At 41.4% G+C, this 19,608-nt stretch overlaps 1 protein-coding gene across 9 annotated transcripts in view; it reads right to left on the minus strand.

Moving 5' to 3' along the window:
- ANKRD17 (ankyrin repeat domain 17) overlaps positions 1-19,608 on the minus strand; it is a 133,130-nt gene that overhangs the window by 34,522 nt on the left and 79,000 nt on the right. For 7 of the 9 annotated variants that reach the window (XM_075608153.1, XM_075608143.1, XM_075608133.1 and 4 more), the window contains 11 exons: positions 19,019-19,166; positions 17,869-18,016; positions 16,488-16,721; positions 15,429-15,523; positions 14,108-14,345; positions 8,419-8,610; positions 6,781-6,890; positions 6,000-6,087; positions 5,059-5,186; positions 3,759-3,902; positions 3,312-3,414 (listed from right to left, as the gene is read on the minus strand). In XM_075608153.1, the coding sequence (XP_075464268.1) occupies positions 3,312-3,414; positions 3,759-3,902; positions 5,059-5,186; positions 6,000-6,087; positions 6,781-6,890; positions 8,419-8,610; positions 14,108-14,345; positions 15,429-15,523; positions 16,488-16,721; positions 17,869-18,016; positions 19,019-19,166 (1,628 nt within the window). The remainder of the gene's footprint in view (positions 1-3,311; positions 3,415-3,758; positions 3,903-5,058; positions 5,187-5,999; positions 6,088-6,780; positions 6,891-8,418; positions 8,611-14,107; positions 14,346-15,428; positions 15,524-16,487; positions 16,722-17,868; positions 18,017-19,018; positions 19,167-19,608) is intronic. The other 2 variants (XM_075608190.1, XM_075608125.1) reach the window with 1 other exon arrangement.

The following is a 19,608-nucleotide window of genomic DNA, read 5'->3' on the forward strand; positions in this document are numbered from 1 at the left end:
GCATGGGGAGGGGAGGAAGGACAGGCACATGTACTACACCCACAAGAGGATGAAAGATTACGAGAACCTGCCAGAAACGATAGCCTTTTCACTGCCTGCTACCTTACCGAAAAGGGAAGGCAGCATTTGCTAATCACAGGGAAGTCAGAGTAGTCGGAGATCTAAGAGGGTCTCTGCTTTAAAATACGACAAAATTAAAATATTTTGCAATTTTATGGCCATTTTTGCAGCCAAAGAATTGCTTAATGCTGCAACTTTATAGCCACAAAAGTAAGTGCATCTCTTACTTCCCTACTTATGAGTGTCTAAGTAAGAAGCACCGCTTTTTTCACGATCTGAAATTTGCAAATCCAAAACTCTGAAACTTAACAGGAATTTGAAAGAAAAAAAAATTAAATACATTTACATTAAGAAAATGAATGACTTCCCTAATTCCTGACAGGGCTCAAAAGAATGCATTTGAGAATGCCGGCACGCAGAGACCAAAACACTTCTAACCCAACTAAAATAGGAGATGTTTACACAAAGAGAATAGGTCAAAAGGACTCAATCCACTGTTCTGAACTCTGCGTCAAAGGTTTTGATATTTATCGAGATTGTTATTTCTAATACACAGAAAAAGGAACATCACCCCACTTCTTCAACCAGACAACATGCACGGGGGTTAGGTAAGTTAGAGAAGTGTTTTGACAAAGACATGTTACTACAATGTTAGTTATGTCTTATGAGTAGAATAGGGAACACGAGGTCTGTTGGGCCACAAACCGGGAAACTTCAATAAACATGGGTCAATCCAAATACAAAGTCTACTTTTAGAAACGAACCCATTGGATTTGCAAATGTGCTTTGCTGAAACTTTCCAGGTGGCCTTCTAGATCTCGAGTTGCCCATCTCATGTAAATTAACAGGTAAGGAATACACAAAATTGAACAGGACGACAGCTTTAACACAAAACAAGAACAGAAAAATGTAGTTAAAGCAGCAATTCCAAGATCAAATGTTTTGAAAACTACAATAAATTAAAAAAAATAAGACATTTTAATAAAATGTTCAGCTTGGGGTTTCCATCTTTAAACATCTACATCTCTAATGTGTTGATAAAAAGTACAGATGGAAAAGTATAGTGTATTTCCAAGAGTTTTGATTCAATACATCAACTACATTTGATACATCAAGTCACTCATGGAAGTGGTTGTGTGCAAATGCTTTACAATGATTTCTGTGAGGTGTGCAGGATTTCAGAGACCTATGGAGAACTTTGCAAATATACTGGAATGGATGTGCTGAAAAGCTATGGGGAGGGTGATAAACCTAGTATTGCCACTTTACTAAGAATATGGACTTTTAATACAAAGGATATAATAGCCTTGCAATAAGTATTTGCTGGGGATACACAAAGTTTCTCTGAAAAACACCAACTTATAATAAAAGAAAGTGAAATTAAAATGTGGCATCACGCAAGACCATAGTTGAGTATGATGCAGTATTATGGTGATCCAACTTCAGAAACGACATTAAAATTTAAATGAGATGGAGATGGACAAAAGGAATTAAAAGCAAAGGCAGATAATGGTTTACAATTAGCAGATTTTTTGTTGATCTAAAAAGTCAAAAATATATATTTGATCTGGAATACTAAACTTTACAAAACAAGGTACACAGCACATACAGGAAGAAAGTACAGAACACACAGTGAGAACTCAAAGAGCCCAAACAGTCAAGGAAATATCTAACAGACTAATAAAGTGATAGCTGGCAAAGTCTCAAAGAGCCACATACAACTGACAAGCTTAAACGTGTACATATTGATCCACATAGCTTGAGGGACTTGAAACACACTGCAAAGGAAAGTGTATTTCCACGATGTGAAGGCCAACGTGTCAGAAGCCACGCCAACATTCTGCAGATTATGAGCCATGTGGGGGAGATGCAAAGGCGTTCCTCCCACCCCCCATGCCACTGATGGAGGGTCACTGATATAATAGCAATGCACAAGCAAGTAATAAGGTGGAGCTCCTCTACTTCTATACTAGGAATATTCAGACATGTTTTTGCCAAATTGAGTCAGGCTCCAATAACTTTCCAAGAATTACATTATGGAATGCAACACTGAAATCGGATTGAGAGAAATGAAACATGAATCTGTGGAATTTCTTCCCAAGTAACAGAAAGGGGTGGTACCACTGTGGGCCGTGCAGATTCAATGCCTTAGTGTCAACAACGGCTCAAACTATTTAGGGGATTTAAACAGGCTCTCAAAATTGTTATAGCAAACTTTTTTTTATTTTTTTAAGTTTTCCACACGCTCTCAAATACCAACTATAATCTCATTAAAATGTTTAATCAGGCTTTTTTGTTGTCAGGTTTGCCCAGAAAGTGGGGGAAAAAAACAAAACAAAAAAAACACTTTCCGGCACCATAAGTGTCTCATTCAAGATGTTTTTTTGCTAGAGGGGGTTTGATTTCCTCTAGCTTTTTGTAACATCACTGCGTAATGAACACAAGATTGCACGGACAATCCTCTTTCTTCCCCTTGTTTGCCTTCATTGGCTCGGAGATAAGGAAGGAGTTCAGGAAACAATTGATTGACCATTGCTCTACCACAGGCCCCAACGTAAATTATTTTGGGTTCAATTTCCAAAGAAACAAAGCAATCGGATATTTGCTTTAGGAATGGTCATATGTATTTAACGAAGCCAGATTGTTAAAATTGGGCCGTCTGCTGGCATCTTTTAGGCGCACTTATTTATTTCATTTTGAATTCTAAACCAAATCGGGTCACTGGGATGCATACTAATTTAAAGCATGGCAAGTTCAAAGTATTACGTATCCATGCTTTTGAAAAACAAATATGGTTCTAAATATAAACACTGTTAAACATATACTTATTTTCCCTGGGTATTGAAGAGAGCATGGAATACAATTGATATGAGCACTAACGCTCTGCTCCTAATATTTGCGGAATCCAGTGAAGAATTCTGCTAAAGCTTCTACAAACAATTAGGAGGCATTTAAAATTATATTTAGTTTATATTTAGTTTTTGAGTATTATTTTCGTGCTGCAGCATGTAGGCCAACATGAAGCCTTATTTGTTCTATCTGCTCCACGGACAAGTTTACAGGGCAAAATAATAAAACAAACAAGACGGCACGTGGCATCCATGAAAGTTTAAAACAAATAATTTAACTTGGACTTTAATTGAACTTTTTAAAATATTTTTTTATTAAGACATTTTGCCTTTAAGTGGCTGTAAGAAAAATGAACCCGAAATGTAAACCAATAAAAGAAAGTCTACAAAGCTACAACTGACCTTTATTTCTGATGGGAAGGTTTGTAGCGACATTGGCAGGGGGTTTGTCTGGTTCCTGGGGTGGGACGACCATTGGCAGTGCCTGCATTGGTACACGAGGAGCCTAAAACATTGGACACTGTCATTGCTAACATTCTTTTCTATGAGCTGGACTCAATATTACACTTCTCTGGTCAAATGTTACAGCTTTTGAAACATGCATATCATATTGAGAACATGCCTCCTTTTTATGGTTTTAACCCAATCCGGCTAGTGTGGAATTTGTAAAACGCTTCCCTAACATAGAAAAGGGCTCTATCAAACAGAAATAGCTTTGCGCTACGCAATAAAGTGCTGACATCAATGGACATGGAAAAACATACACGGAGATTCAAGCGACAACAATTACGCTTAGGACTGACATCTGGACTGACTCGCTCCTACGAAAAGAACATAATCATACGTTACCCGGTTCAAGTCATGGGAAGGCGGAGTGAACTGTGCGACATCAGGCGGGGGAGCAGACAGGAGGTTATTGGGATAATCCAACAGGTAGCAAACCACACTTGTGTGACCACCTTTGGCAGCTTCAATTAGCATTGTCGAACCGTCCTTCAAAAAGAAACAAAATGGTGTCATATGTGGAGGAGAATTGAGGAAATATGTAATTCTCCTTTCAATTTAAAGTCAAACAGTTCACGAACATGTAATACAACAAAATACATCATGCCAGCTTACGCCTTTCTCAGAAGCTAAAACATTTGTTTATTTCTCTATTTTATCCTTCCCTTAATTGTTCATACTTATTTGAACAATATTACTTTACTTTGTGTTGATTGTAGAAATTAAACAAGTTACACCTGAAAATAAATCTCTCTCTCAAGCAAGGAGGGAGCAGTGGCCACATGTGGCAGGAGGGAGTACAAAGATGGGAGGAGAGACAGCAAGGAGAGAAGGGAGAGTAGTGTGCAGAGAGCAGCAGACAGTAAGGCAGGGACTGCAATGAGAGGGGTAGAGAGAATGCAAAGAGGAGCAGGGCATGATGGAGGCAGGGGAGGAGAGACAGCAAGTACAGAAGGAGACAGATAAGGAGAGGAGGGAATGGAGACCAGTGTGCACATGGGGCAGAAGAGTGCAAAGAGGAAAAGGGCATGATGGAGGAGAGAGTAAGGTGGGGAAGAAAGGACAAGAGAGCAAGGATTACAGGGAGGGGTGAAAATAAAGATAAATGTTTAATTAGTAACCTTTAAGATCTGCTAGATCGGTGTATGTTACGCCAGGTACAGCTAATTATTTAGAAAAATCAGATCACTTTATCACTAGGATAAAAGCGGCACTTGAGATTTATTTGAATTAGCAGTTTGCCTTGACTACTGCTCAGTAATGCAACAGGATGAAGTTAAGGAAATTCCTGTCTGAGAAGAAATTTAGATGCTAAAATTAGAATCTGAAATCTACCGTTTGTACATAAAGGATGTTTAACAGACTGAAAAAAACTTAATGATCCCAAAATGCTACAAATGTATATTTAATAGTGAATGTCATCTAATTGTACATTTATAAATCATGAACCTTTGCATTCTAACACACAAAGTTCTCAGGAACGTCATTTTGGGTTTACTCTCCAAAGGCCTCCAGCAATAGACCATGCTACAAGATGACGATTAAAAATAACTGCTAAATAAAAATAAGGCTCTGCATTTCAGGACAGAGTTATCTACTGTAATCCCACTCCTTAGAAATAAAATGATGCAGAAATGCATTTTACCTTTAATCTGTGTGTGGGATCAGCTCCGTGAGCCAGCAGCAGCTCCACAACAGCCAAGTGTCCCCCAGCACAGGCCAGAGACAGCACGGTGTGGTCATTGTTCAGTGTTGTCCGATTCACATTTGCACCTAAAATAATACAAATGGGGCGGATTATTGTTACAATATCTCTATAGCATTTTACTCGTAAAAAAAAAAATAATACCTTCTTGGGAACCAAAATGTCTGGTTTTTGATATGCTGCGATACAATATATATTTTTGCATTTACATTATCTGCTGTATTTTTATGCTCTCGGGGGCGAACAAGTACTAAGAAGCTTTTTGTTAGATAGGCACCCTGGGTTAAAGGCGGGCAAAAAGATGTGGGGTGCCGCTCTATGTTGATGGTATTCTTTAAAATAAGCACAAACCCGAAATTGAAATGACATTAGCAGACATTTTAATTAGACTATTAGACATCAAAGGACCTTATCTGAAAAACACAGGATAAGAGCTTCTTTGATAAGTTATGACCCATAAAACACTTAGATGACAGTGAGATATTATAATACTGTGCTTGGTGGCACTGGTCACGCCTGCCATTCCTGGCAGATACAAACTAACTGCATATCCAGACTATGTCAATTCTAATACAACGGAGGGAAGCTTCTGTCCTCATTAAAATGTAATTCATATAATAATTTATCCATGCACACTTCCTAAAGCTCAAGAAGATTTGTTTATTCTTGGACAACCCAGCAAAAGCATGCTGCTTAGAACAGAGGACAGAGGCACACTAAGGTTATGCACTCCCCATTACAACTTATTCTTCAATTAGGAACTCGCTACAAAAAGACACTCTCCAAAATGTTTCTTTCGATAGTACATTACTGGCAAAAATAATTCCATTCTATACGGTCTCAAAGAGGATCTTTTTGCAATGAGAATTTCAGAAACCTACCTTTGCTAATGAGGAATTGAACAGTACAGACATGACCCGCTCTTGCAGCTTTCATTAGAGGAGTCCTTCCTCCTTCAGATTCATGCTCCTGAAAATAAAACGAGCTGTCTTCAAAGTGCAAAAATCACCAGTTTGCTTTCCATAATGTACCGAATTGGTTAAAAAAAAACAGACATTCGAGGCAAAAAATATAAATCAGTGTAGAACATCACATACATGTGTGCATTTAGGGGAATTGTGAAAACAAAAATATCTTATTCACTGCCAAATATTCATGAACAGCAAAAGTGCCGTTTTTTTATTATTATTATTATTATTATTATTATTATTATTAAAGGAGAAATTTCCAGATTTTCAACTTTTTTTTTTTAAACTGGGAAGTCTTTGTTTTCTAATACCTAAACTTTATTCCAAATACACATTTCATGGGATTTACACCTTGACTCAAATTTTATAATGGAAAAAAAAAATGGAAACAAATACAAATCACTGTTTACTACATGTTGAAGAAATAAATATTTTTGATCATATGCTGGAATACACTCAACTTCCTTGAGAGCTAAATAAAACACCATTTAGTCAACATTAGCTGTGAAGTCAAAGGTAATAAAACCCAGAACAGCTAAATGTGACAGTCTGGCTGGCTTTGATTTTTTTCATTGCCTACAAAGTTCCCAATGTTATGAGGTCAGAGCTTATAAATACACCCAGACCATCACAGCATTTCTTTATGAATATGCTGCACACTAAACCCGCCAAAGACGGAAAGAAAGTATCTTACCAAGTCTGCACCAGCCTGAAGCAACACATCTGCCACGTCGGTGTGCCCATTTTCACATGCATATGTCAGAGCTGTGTCGCCGGTTGCAGTCGTTGCATGGACATTTGCTCCTATAAAAATAATGTATATTAGTACATGTGCATACATACGATAGTCACTTTAAATTGATATCTGTGTAAGTGTGTAAGCACAGCTAACACTTGCAATGACTTGCAGGTTTCTACCCTGAAGTGACACCATTTAAAGGAAGCGAAACGTCAAGTGATAAACCTGCCAACAGGAACCCAGTGCTCTAATCCAACATATTTATTATTAGTCTATAGCAGAGGTGCTCAACTTCAGTCCTCAAGCACCCACAACAGGACAGGTTTTCAGGATATCCCCGCTTCAGTGCAGGTGGCTCAATCTTCGAAAAAATCTAACCTCTTGGGGGGTGGGGGGGCGGATGACTGGAGTTGAGCACTCCTGGTCTATGTCATCAAAAACTAACATACCAATTCATTACGTGACATGTAAGGTATCGGAATTTAATTTGCAGAAGTTGAATTTAGTTTCTGAAAACAAGGTTGCTTTTACTTTAAAAATGTGTAAGGCTGAGGCAACCAATGTAAGTCTGTAAGCAGACAAGTCATCATTGTTGATCAATTACTACTACTCCACACAAAATGGGAATATAAACTGCAACAGTGCACAGGATATATATATATATATATATATAGATATATATAGATATATATCTATCTATATATATATATATACACACACATTTTCCATATGGTTTGCATTTTCAGGTGTGGGAGAAAAAGCAAACATGATAATTAAGCATATATGTTGATGGTACAAAACAGCAGAGTTTACCATGAAAGGTAAAGAGAACACCTCACCATTAAAATGTTGAGTACAGTATGTAAGGTCAACCTATTTACTACAAGACAGATTAGACAATATATCTACAATAGCCAAATTAGGTAAAGTGCTCGTGACTAAGCATTTTGGTGCATTGCAATAATGAAGGATTCAACATTACCCATTTAACAAATGGAGATAATGTATGAGCCAATCTTAATATATACATACACAGACATAATTATGGGGGAGAGTCTGAATATCTGACATATGATTATGTTTTTGTATTCTGTTAATGTATTTAGAATTATAATGCATTATATACATGTCAATTCTCCTCAAATCTATATACAAGTTTCCACTATATTTTATTTATTCCTTTTTTTTGGATGAACAAAAATTCTGTGAAACAACTTTCAAGCTATCCCATACTGCTCATCTCACATCAATGTTGGTTATTTTTACACTACATTTAAACAATCACACTTGTTAAAATAAAAAAAATTGTGGGGAAGATCCCATATGCGTATATTAGTTTTGTTTAGCGTTAAGAAGTCATGGATAAGTATAAACACCCTTTTCTGTCCAAGTAGCCCAAGTACTAACTTAATCATGTATCTTTAAAAAAAAAAAAAAAATTGCATTTACTAACATTTGGATGAATAAACAGTCTGAAATGAAGACATACTTTATATATAGAAGCACTTCCAATAAAGAATAGATGTGTAAAGATTTGTACTGTGCAAGACAACTTTGAAATCTGCAATACAAAAGGAATACGTTTTTGCTTACCAGCTGCTAGCAAGTACTTGACCAACTCTAAGTGACCTTCTTGAGCAGCTTCCATCAAAGGCGTGGAACACCCCAGCTCTATATCAGCTCCAGCTTTAATGAGGAAGTCCGCTACTTCCAGAAACCCTCCACAGCAGGCCAGCGTGAGGGCGGTTTCTTGGGTCTCCTCTGTCTGAGCATTGATATTTGCTCCTTTTGGACAAGAAAAAGAGAACATTGGAGCAAAAAAAAAAAAAAATGGAATTTCTCGCTCCTTAAATTATTCCATCCAATAAATAAAGGCGGTTATGGCATGTTTATTTTCAAGGTAACACACGTTGGCATTTTGCAGAAAATTATGGAAAATTGAAGATGAAGCTGAAGGCAGCTGGACTCAAGGAAACCAGATGACCCCTTCACTGAGAGGTTAGTGGCCCAGATGCATGGAACAGTCTCCTCGTAGAGGTTGTAGAGAGATAGTATAACAGTTCAGAAATGTTGAGGATTGACAGTAAAAGCTGGGTCACAATTTGGGTTAAAATGCTCTATAGCAGCAGTTAGATGGTCATTTGCTGTAAATGTTTCATATCTGGCATCTAAAAAAAGATACCTAAATATCAAGCAATTCCCAAACTTACTCCCATAACTACAGTATGCAGGGCTACTCGGCTTATTAAACAGTGACCCTACTGGCACAGAGGTAGCCACAGTTTAAGAGTGCATATTCTTAGAAGTACAGTATTATGTCCTGAAGTTTTATATTCTATATGCAACTATGCAGCAACGCAACCAAATGAAAAAAATATTGTTTTATATGACATTCATGAGAAGCCGTATTACTAACATTTATTACATTGTATTATAGGCTAAAGCCGTAAAATTCCGGGCATTATTCATTCAGTAATGGCCGGAATTTTTGCAGCTTACAGTGTGCTTATTTCCAGCCAATCAGCTTTCAGAACAGCTCTGCGACAGGGCAGGGGATTGGTCAGTAAGTATCAGCTATGGGTTGACTCCTCCCCCTCCCGAGCTGACAGATTGACTGAGCAGATTCAGTTGAATTGGGTATGGGGGGGGGGGAGAGTGTCTGCAAAGTAGTAAGTGGCTGTCTGCAGTTTGTTTGTGGCTGCAGTGTGCGTGTGCAGAGGTCTTGTGCCTGTGCGTGTGCATGTGCAGAGGTTGTGTGCCTGTGCGTGTGCAGAGGTTGTGTGCCTGTGCGTGTGCGCAGAGGTCGTGTGCGTGTGCGCAGAGGTCGTGTGCGTGTGCGCAGAGGTCATGTGCCTGTGCGTGTGCGCAGAGGTCGTGTACGTGTGCGCAGAGATCGTGTGCGTGTGCGCAGAGGTCGCGTGTGTGCAGAGGTCGTGTGTGCGTGCCTGTGCTCAGAGGTCGTGTGCGCGTGCCTGTGCGTGTGTGCAGAGGTCGTGTGTGCGTGTGCAGAGGTGTGCAGAGGTCGTGTGTGCGTGTGCGCGTGTGCAGAGGTCGTGTGTGCATGTGTGCAGAGGTCGTGTGTGCAGAGGTCGTGTGTGCATGTGTGCAGAGGTCGTGTGTGCGTGTGTACAGAGGTCGTGTGTGCAGAGGTCGTGTGTGCAGAGGTCGTGTGTGCAGAGGTCTTGTGTGCAGAGGTCTTGTGTGCAGAGGTCTTGTGTGCAGAGGTCTTGTGTGCAGAGGTCTTGTGTGCAGAGGTCTTGTGTGCAGAGGTCTTGTGTGCAGAGGTCTTGTGTGCAGAGGTCATGTGTGCAGAGGTCATGTGTGCAGAGGTCATGTGTGCAGAGGTCATGTGTGCAGAGGTCATGTGTGCAGAGGTCATGTGTGCAGAGGTCATGTGTGCAGAGGTCATGTGTGCAGAGGTCATGTGTGTGTGTCTAAGCAGCAGTGTTTATGGTTGTAGCAGCAGCAGTGTGTGTGTGTGTGTGTGTGTGTGTGTGTGTGTGTGTGTGTGTGTGTGTGTGTGTGTGTGTGTAGAGCTGCAGTGGTGTGTGTGTGTAGAGCTGCAGTGGTGTGTGTGTGTAGAGCTGCAGTGGTGTGTGTGTGTAGAGCAGCAGTGGTGTGTGTGTGTAGAGCTGCAGTGGTGTGTGTGTGTAGAGCTGCAGTGGTGTGTGTGTGTAGAGCTGCAGTGGTGTGTGTGTGTGTGTAGAGCTGCAGTGGTGTGTGTGTGTAGAGCTGCAGTGGTGTGTGTGTGTGTGTGTGTGTGTAGAGCTGCAGTGGTGTGTGTGTGTGTGTAGAGCTGCAGTGGTGTGTGTGTGTAGAGCTGCAGTGGTGTGTGTGTGTGTGTGTGTGTGTGTAGAGCTGCAGTGGTGTGTGTGTGTGTGTAGAGCTGCAGTGGTGTGTGTGTGTGTAGAGCTGCAGTGGTGTGTGTGTGTGTGTGTAGAGCTGCAGTGGTGTGTGTGTGTGTGTGTAGAGCTGCAGTGGTGTGTGTGTGTAGAGCTGCAGTGGTGTGTGTGTGTGTGTGTGTGTGTGTGTGTGTGTGTGTGTGTGTGTGTGTGTGTGTGTGTGTGTGTGTGTGTGTGTGTAGAGCTGCAGTGGTGTGTGTGTGTAGAGCTGCAGTGGTGTGTGTGTGTGTGTGTGTGTGTGTAGAGCTGCAGTGGTGTGTGTGTGTGTGTGTAGAGCTGCAGTGGTGTGTGTGTGTGTGTGTAGAGCTGCAGTGGTGTGTGTGTATGTGTAGAGCTGCAGTGGTGTGTGTGTATGTGTAGAGCTGCAGTGGTGTGTGTGTATGTGTAGAGCTGCAGTGGTGTGTGTGTGTTTAGAACTGCAGTGGTGTGTGTGTGTGTGTGTGTGTGTGTGTGTGTGTGTGTGTGTGTGTGTGTGTGTGTAGAGCTGCAGTGGTGTGTGTGTGTGTGTAGAGCTGCAGTGGTGTGTGTGTACAGCTGCAGTGGTGTGTGTGTGTGTGTGTGTGTGTGTGTGTGTGTACAGCTGCAGTGGTGTGTGTGTGTGTGTGTGTGTGTGTGTGTGTGTGTGTGTGTGTGTGTGTGTGTGTGTGTGTGTGTGTGTGTGTGTGTGTAGAGCTGCAGTAGTGTGTGTGTGTGTGTGTGTGTGTGTGTGTGTGTGTGTGTAGAGCTGCAGTGGTGTGTGTGTGTGTGTGTGTAGAGCTGCAGTGGTGTGTGTGTGTGTGTGTGTGTAGAGCTGCAGTGGTGTGTGTGTGTGTGTGTAGAGCTGCAGTGGTGTGTGTGTGTGTGTGTAGAGCTGCAGTGGTGTGTGTGTGTGTGTGTGTGTGTGTGTGTGTGTGTGTGTGTGTGTGTGTGTGTGTGTGTGTGTGTGTGTGTGTGTGTGTGTAGAGCTGCAGTGGTGTGTCTGTGTGTGTGTGTGTAGAGCTGCAGTGGTGTGTGTGTGTGTGTAGAGCTGCAGTGGTGTGTGTGTGTGTAGAGCTGCAGTGGTGTGTATGTGTGTTTGTAGAGCTGCAGTGTATGTGTGTGTGTAGAGCTGCAGTGGTGTGTGTGTATGTGTAGAGCTGCAGTGGTGTGTGTGTATGTGTAGAGCTGCAGTGGTGTGTGTGTATGTGTAGAGCTGCAGTGGTGTGTGTGTGTTTAGAACTGCAGTGGTGTGTGTGTGTAGAGCTGCAGTGGTGTGTGTGTGTGTGTGTGTGTGTGTGTGTGTGTGTGTGTGTGTGTGTGTGTGTGTGTGTGTAGAGCTGCAGTGGTGTGTGTGTGTGTAGAGCTGCAGTGGTGTGTGTGTACAGCTGCAGTGGTGTGTGTGTGTGTGTGTGTGTGTGTGTACAGCTGCAGTGGTGTGTGTGTGTGTGTGTGTGTGTGTGTGTGTGTGTGTGTGTGTGTGTGTGTGTGTGTGTAGAGCTGCAGTAGTGTGTGTGTGTGTGTGTGTGTGTGTGTGTGTGTGTGTAGAGCTGCAGTGGTGTGTGTGTGTGTGTGTGTAGAGCTGCAGTGGTGTGTGTGTATGTGTAGAGCTGCAGTGGTGTGTGTGTGTTTAGAACTGCAGTGGTGTGTGTGTGTAGAGCTGTAGTGGTGTGTGTGTGTGTGTGTGTGTGTGTGTGTGTGTGTGTGTGTGTGTGTGTGTGTAGAGCTGCAGTGGTGTGTGTGTGTGTAGAGCTGCAGTGGTGTGTGTGTACAGCTGCAGTGGTGTGTGTGTGTGTGTGTGTGTGTGTGTACAGCTGCAGTGGTGTGTGTGTGTGTGTGTGTGTGTGTGTGTGTGTGTGTGTGTGTGTGTGTGTGTGTGTAGAGCTGCAGTAGTGTGTGTGTGTGTGTGTGTGTGTGTGTGTAGAGCTGCAGTGGTGTGTGTGTGTGTGTGTGTAGAGCTGCAGTGGTGTGTGTGTGTGTGTGTGTGTAGAGCTGCAGTGGTGTGTGTGTGTGTGTGTGTGTAGAGCTGCAGTGGTGTGTGTGTGTGTGTGTAGAGCTGCAGTGGTGTGTGTGTGTGTAGAGCTGCAGTGGTGTGTGTGTGTGTGTGTGTGTGTGTGTGTGTGTGTGTGTGTGTGTGTGTGTGTGTGTGTGTGTGTGTGTGTGTGTGTGTGTGTGTGTGTAGAGCTGCAGTGGTGTGTGTGTGTGTGTGTGTGTGTGTGTGTAGAGCTGCAGTGGTGTGTGTGTGTGTGTAGAGCTGCAGTGGTGTGTGTGTGTGTGTAGAGCTGCAGTGGTGTGTATGTGTGTTTGTAGAGCTGCAGTGTATGTGTGTGTGTAGAGCTGCAGTGGTGTGTGTGCGTGTGTACAGCTGCAGTGGTGTGTGTGTGTGTGTGTGTGTGTGTGTGTGTGTGTGTGTGTGTGTGTGTGTGTGTGTGTGTGTGTGTGTGTGTGTGTACAGCTGCAGTGGTGTGTGTGTATACGTGAACAGCTGCAGTGGTGTGTGTGTGTACCTGTGTAGAGCTGCTGTGGTGTGCACAGAGAGGGTGGCTGAGTGTGGATATAGATAGCTGCAGTTTAAGAGTATATAGGGGTGGTTTAATGTATTTACCATTTTATTTTAATAAACAAATCTATATAACTATACAAAAGTGCCTATTTATGAAAAAAGCCTACATTTAGCCTATAATAGTAATAATCCTTTCAGAACAGGGCATTACTGGCCAATAATGCCCTGGCTGGGTTAAAGGCCCGAGGTGAACAACTCTTCCAGTCAGGGCATTATTGGCCAGTACTGCCCTGTTCTTCGGGGATTATTACTTAAATATTCCATTTGGTTTGTTACAATTTAGAAAGTATTAGAATATATAAAGTACAGGCTTTCATAATGCTTTTTGGAGGGCAAGAGTGAATTAATACAGTTCTGTTTTATTCTGCTTCACAAACTGATTACCATCATATTCAACCTGCAGCTTGCTCTGCAGCTGGAATAATATCAATGTATGGGTTAAACAAAGCCAACATTGAGACTTCAATTATTACTAAACTGAAAAACAAATAGTTTATTTCAATTACCTAAACCAAGAGGTAAATGTAAAAATGACTCCTCCCAGCACCGTATAATTTGAAGATTTGGTGCACAAGAGCAGAGACAAAGCAATTTTTACAAATGTCATAAGAGGCCGACTATACTGAACCAGGCCAAGCTTTAGGGAAAAGAACATTTCAACTAAAACCTGGTCGTCAACCATGCAAGATCTGGAGCTAAAAAGAAAATAAATGTAGACCTGTAAACCGGTCACTGCAGATATAAAATGTTTGTAAACACGCATCTTCATTGAAACAGACAAGGTCACTTCCTACAAGATGTTCTTTTTAGAGAAACTTCTTCCTAAATTAACTCAGATAAATGGATACTGTTGAGCCGTTACCTTGCCCTAGAAGTAACGCCACCATTTCTTCATGTCCTTCCCTTGCTGCTTCCATGAGGGGTGTGTAGCCTTCATCGTTCACCTCCTCCAGGTTAGCACCGCGCTCGATGAGTAAGGCCGCCAGCTCTACATGACCACCACAAGCCGCCAAGGTCAAGGGGGACTCGAATGAGTCAGCAGGCATATTCACTTGGGCTCCACTGTCAAGAAGCAACCGGGCAACCTCAACATGGCCATCCTGGTATAAATGAAATAAAATGAGATTAGAAAACATATGCGACCAATGTTCTCCAAGACTACCTTACGGTGGTCAGCTTATCGTCTACAAAGCAATGTTTATGTAAATGAATGCAAGGACAGTGCGTGGAACATCTGTGTATTGCCACTGATCTGTTAAAATCTAGCACTTCATAGAGGGCAACCTGCACTCACTATAGCCCGGGCAAAACATTTATAATATGATTTAAGGGTTTACTTTGTAGTAAAGTTATTATCATCTAAATGGCTGGTAACTTTTAGATTTATGAAAGATCATTTTTGGCAATGGCATCTTGATGATTGAAACTTTAGTTGCTGCACTATAATGTTTGCAGATAGAGACGGACACAACAACAACTTGTGCTGGGATATGACAAACCAGCTCACAAAACCGTTCCTAAATCCTCGGATAACCAACTCACGGCTTTCTAAAGTTTGAATAAGAGTTTTAGCTTCTTCATTTGCCCAGACAATGGAGATGTGTTGGACATCATTACAAAATGTTAAATATGTAAAACGAGTAATTCCTAATATGTATACAGCTCAACCCCTTATAACGCTGTGCTTGGGTCCAAAGAATCACATCACGCTATAAGCGGATCGCGTTACAAATAATGTACAATTAAGTATTTAAGATACCAATCGTGTTGTAAAGTATATATAAATATGAAAATTGGGAGCCACGCTTGCATCGCGTTATAAGCGGATTCACGTTGTAACAGATCGCGTTATAACGGGGTTGAGCTGTAGTTTGTAAATACAGTGAAAAATAAAAAACATTTGAACCATAAATTGTCATGTTGCTTCCAATAGTGTATCTTTCTTTTTCTACATTTATTTAATGCAATTTTTAAGGGAAAATTACACAACTAGAAAATGACACTAGCAAAATTATGACGTCTTTAAGCTCTTAAAATATGTATAAAGAAAAGGTAACAGAAATAATGTAAGAACAGAGAGCGATATAATTGTAATTTTATAGTCCTTAATTAGTTCTTAACAGAGAAGAGCTTAATGACGTGTGGTCAATGTGATCCATGCTGTAAGATATAGGGCACCTTACCATACAAGCTTCCATTAAAGCAGTGTGCATTTCATCAGTTTTATGCTCTTGGTCTGCCCCGGCCTCCAAGAGGAATCTTACCATCTCTAAATGCCCTAAAATGGAACGTGACAAAAACAAAGTTTTAATGTGTAAAGCTTCTTTTAATGTAGTCCAACCACAAACACTTCATCTAAAACGTAAGTCCCCATAGAGGAGGTGAAGCAGCTTTGCCTGTGGTTGAGACTTTAGTCCCATACATTTCAAATGAAGCTGAACTCTTCTCCAACATGGGGAAGATGCCTTTACATGATATGGATGTTAAAGAAAGACTGGAAACACTTCCAGGACTCCACTTATTCTGCTTTTAGGGAACTCTGGAGCTTGCAGGCAAGGGAAGTGTGTCAAATTAACAGTTCATTACAGCTTAATTAACAAAGTAAGAAAGAAATACCAAGCATACAAACGGTGCCATTTTGGGAGTTCTCACACTTATTTACCCATTTAAATAATATCTTGCCCAAACTAATAGCACTGCATCACGGGGAAGAAAAATATTAAGCCGCCAGATTTGTTTCAAAAACTGAATCATATTGACATACAGAGTTGTATTGACAGAAAATAATCACAGAAACAAACAGAATCAGTAATGTTATGATCTATTCACAACCACACATTTCAGGTACAGGTAAAAAATTTAACGCCTAATTCAAATAAACGGTTCAATGTCACTAACCCCCTAGGGCCCTATGACAGAGCACATCATGCTATAACTGCTTGTTTTCAAATGGGAAAATGTACGCCGATAGATCGGATTGGGAATTGAGCCTTCTCCCCTTTCACTCACGTCATATGGGGGGGGCGCAACCATGTGGTCGGGATCCGGAAACCCGGTGCTGCTGGTGTGACGGCACTCAGAACGTTAACATTACAAAATCCATTACAACTAAACCCTAAGTGAATGATAAAAACTATAGCCAGATCTGCGATTCTTTGCTGCAGTACTGCTTCCCTGACAGTTCATGGCCAAGGGAAAAGTTAGCTGGGCATGGATACTGTGTGTTTCTACATCACTCCTACCTTTATAACATGCCAATGTAAGTGCGCTCTCCTTAAATTCATTGGAATGCGTATTGATTCCTGCTCCGTTCTCCAGAAGGACTCGGGCCACTTCCACGTGCCCAGCACTTCCTGCCTCCATAAGAGGCGTGTGACCATTCTCATTATGGTCCTCAATACTAGCACCGGATTCCAGCAGCACCTTCACAACATCTACATAGCCGCCGGCACAGGCATATGTAAGGGCTGTGTTTCCTGGGTGAGATAGAAGAAACGTGCATTTAAAACATCGAGGGGGGAGCAAGATAATACAATTTATTAGAACTTCCCAAAACTTCACCACAATTTCAGGCACAATAGCTCTCTTTCAGTTCACAAAAGCAGAAATCCTGCTATCACAATTTTAGAGGTGATGGGTATTTTGAAACCAAACAATGCTATTATCATGCACAGAGCAGGCTAATCAAGAGTTGGTGATTTAGTAAATGAAAGTGTAATCTCATTACATGGGAGCCCTCTCAGAACCAAAATAAAACCAGTAGTAGGGACAGAAGGATGTTCAATCCACGTGATGGAATTCCCTGTATGTCAATATGGGGACTAAGCCACTTCCAATAAAAATAAATACAAACCAAATTGAAATATCTGCAGACATTTGAAATCTTTAAAAAGGAAGGCTAACGCTGCGCTTATAGTGCCGGCGACAGACGCGACATCGCGGCAAAACAAATGCATTGCCGCCATTGCGTGCACTTATAGTAAGCGCGACGCAACGGATAGGTCGCGATCGCTGGAAGTCATCCCTATTTGACTTTCCAGAGACCGTCGCGTCGCCGGCACTATAAGCGTAGCCTAACACCACAGATATCACAAAAATGTTGGTGAAGATCACCATTTTAGGTCTAGAACCTTTAGGGGGAAAAAAGGTAAAAATCCATAATCTCCAAAGTTTACCCGTCTTCCTTACCACATTTTGCCCTTGCAGCTGTAGAGTACAAGAGTGCTGCAATCACAACAGACCTATGGCAGCTTTGTTAAGCATTTATGACTGCCAATGGGGTCGTTCCAATCCACATTAGGAATATCATTAAATTCTGATTTCTTTTCATTAACCAACGTGAGTTGTCCATAGATTATTTCATCTACAGTATGAAAAATGTACAGCGCTTCCTACAGAGCACTAGCCTCTGTGCAGAAACCTGCAAGGTTTTGAACTTTTGTATAGTCTAATTTCATCTCTAAAAAAATTTCATAACGGTTCATGTTGGTGTATTAAAAAGATATCACAATCGCAGTTTACTAGGAACATAGCATGTTATCATAAAAGCATTGCAAAACGTACATAAAACACACTAAGGATAGAATTCTTCCAAGGAGGTACAAATAAAAAAAGTCTGCCAACCTGTGGATGATTGGGCATTAACATCGGCATCATGGGCTAGCAGCAGCTTCACAATTTCAACATGCCCCCCATTAGCAGCCGCCATCAAAGGCGTTATATCTCCTTTTATTCCTCGATCTTCAACATTCGCATGCATAGCCAGAAGAACCTTTTAACAGAGGGGGAGACAGTTAGGACCTTGTGAATTCTTAGAGAGGTTAGCATAAGACCCCCACATCACTAAATAGGATCTCTTGACTTTTTGCAGGTTGTGTTTGCCCAAGGCAGAGTCCCCGGTGGTTACTGCGGCGCACGCACCACACACCACGACAGCCCTCCATGGGGCAGGCCCCAGTGGTGGTGTGTGGGCACGCAAAGCGCTGCGAACCGTACGCTGGCAGGGAAGACAGGCGGGTAGGTTATCTTCCCGTGCCGCAACGTGTTCACGTGGCCGCGCGCAGCCAATGGCAGGGCAGATATGCCCCGTCATTGCCGCGCTCTCCCAAGGTCTCCCCTACTGACCGCCGATCGCTGCTGTAGTCTCTGCACGCGCCGCCATGTCACCAGGCGCGCGTGCAGCAGGGAGGACTGGGGCCATAGCCTTACTTTTCAAGAAGACAACAGCACAAGATGACATTTGTGCTTCACTTGATAATAGATTACATGTATGAATAAAACTTGCACAGCTGCACAATCAAAAGATAGCCCAGGTAGAAAAGTGTTTACGGTTTAAAAAACTAGATTTCTGTAATCTAGCGAGTTTTCTTTCACTTTCCAGAACGGCTTGCATTTCCATTAATAAACTTAAAAAAAAAAAAAACATTTTTAGTTAATCACAAAAAAAGTTAATATTCTATATCCATCTTATAATCCTCATTTGAAAAAGCACTCATCTATATACTGTATATATCAATAAATAACCAAAGATTTTCATTTACACCATGTAACTAAAGCTTACAAGTTAACCGTACAGATATTTACTGGTACCGTACAGATTATAGGTTTTCAGAACAATTTTTTTTAATATTATGGACTATTATTTTGGCGACTGATGCAAAATAACCTACACCAATGATTTATGTCAATTACACGTCGCTTTCACAAAGAAATACATGAGTTCTGTGCAAGAGAATGTGCCACAACTGCAGTCTCCAGAAATTGAACCGCCAACCTGAGCAAGCTCATAATATCCCGCTGAACAAGCGAGGCAGAGGAGGGACTCTCCTTCTTCTGTGTGCTCATTAACACTTCGGCCTTCAATTAGCAACTTCCGCACTGCATTCACATCCCCTTCAGAGCAAGCTTCTGCCAAACTGCGGCTGTAAAAGCAAAGCGCAGAAACTTAATGAATTGGTCATTTCCTCTGGGAAGGGATGCAACAGAAATAAGAATACACAAAATACTTCCGGGTCAAAGGGTGGATAAATAATGCAATGGTTGGAAGGAGGTCCGATATAAGCGCTTCCTCCATGCATGTCTCCTACTTGTTTTACAAAAAATGTGAAGTTATTCTTTTTAAGCTCATCCTCTCACCTAGAAAAGTTTCATGAAACACAGAATTAAAGCTAGAGACATAATGGTATACATTTTATTAAAGACTAGCTAATAAATGTCGCTTTTACATTTGATACTAGTTGGGGTTTGCAAATTCTTACATTTTATTTCTAGAATTGTCAAATTTAAGAAACTTATTTTATTTTTATTTTTTTAACCCTTTTCATTTTTAAGCAGTCAATGATCCTCAATATAGAGAGAGTTTCT

This window comes from Ascaphus truei, chromosome 1 (assembly GCF_040206685.1).
Source record: "Ascaphus truei isolate aAscTru1 chromosome 1, aAscTru1.hap1, whole genome shotgun sequence".
NCBI lineage: Eukaryota > Metazoa > Chordata > Amphibia > Anura > Ascaphidae > Ascaphus > Ascaphus truei.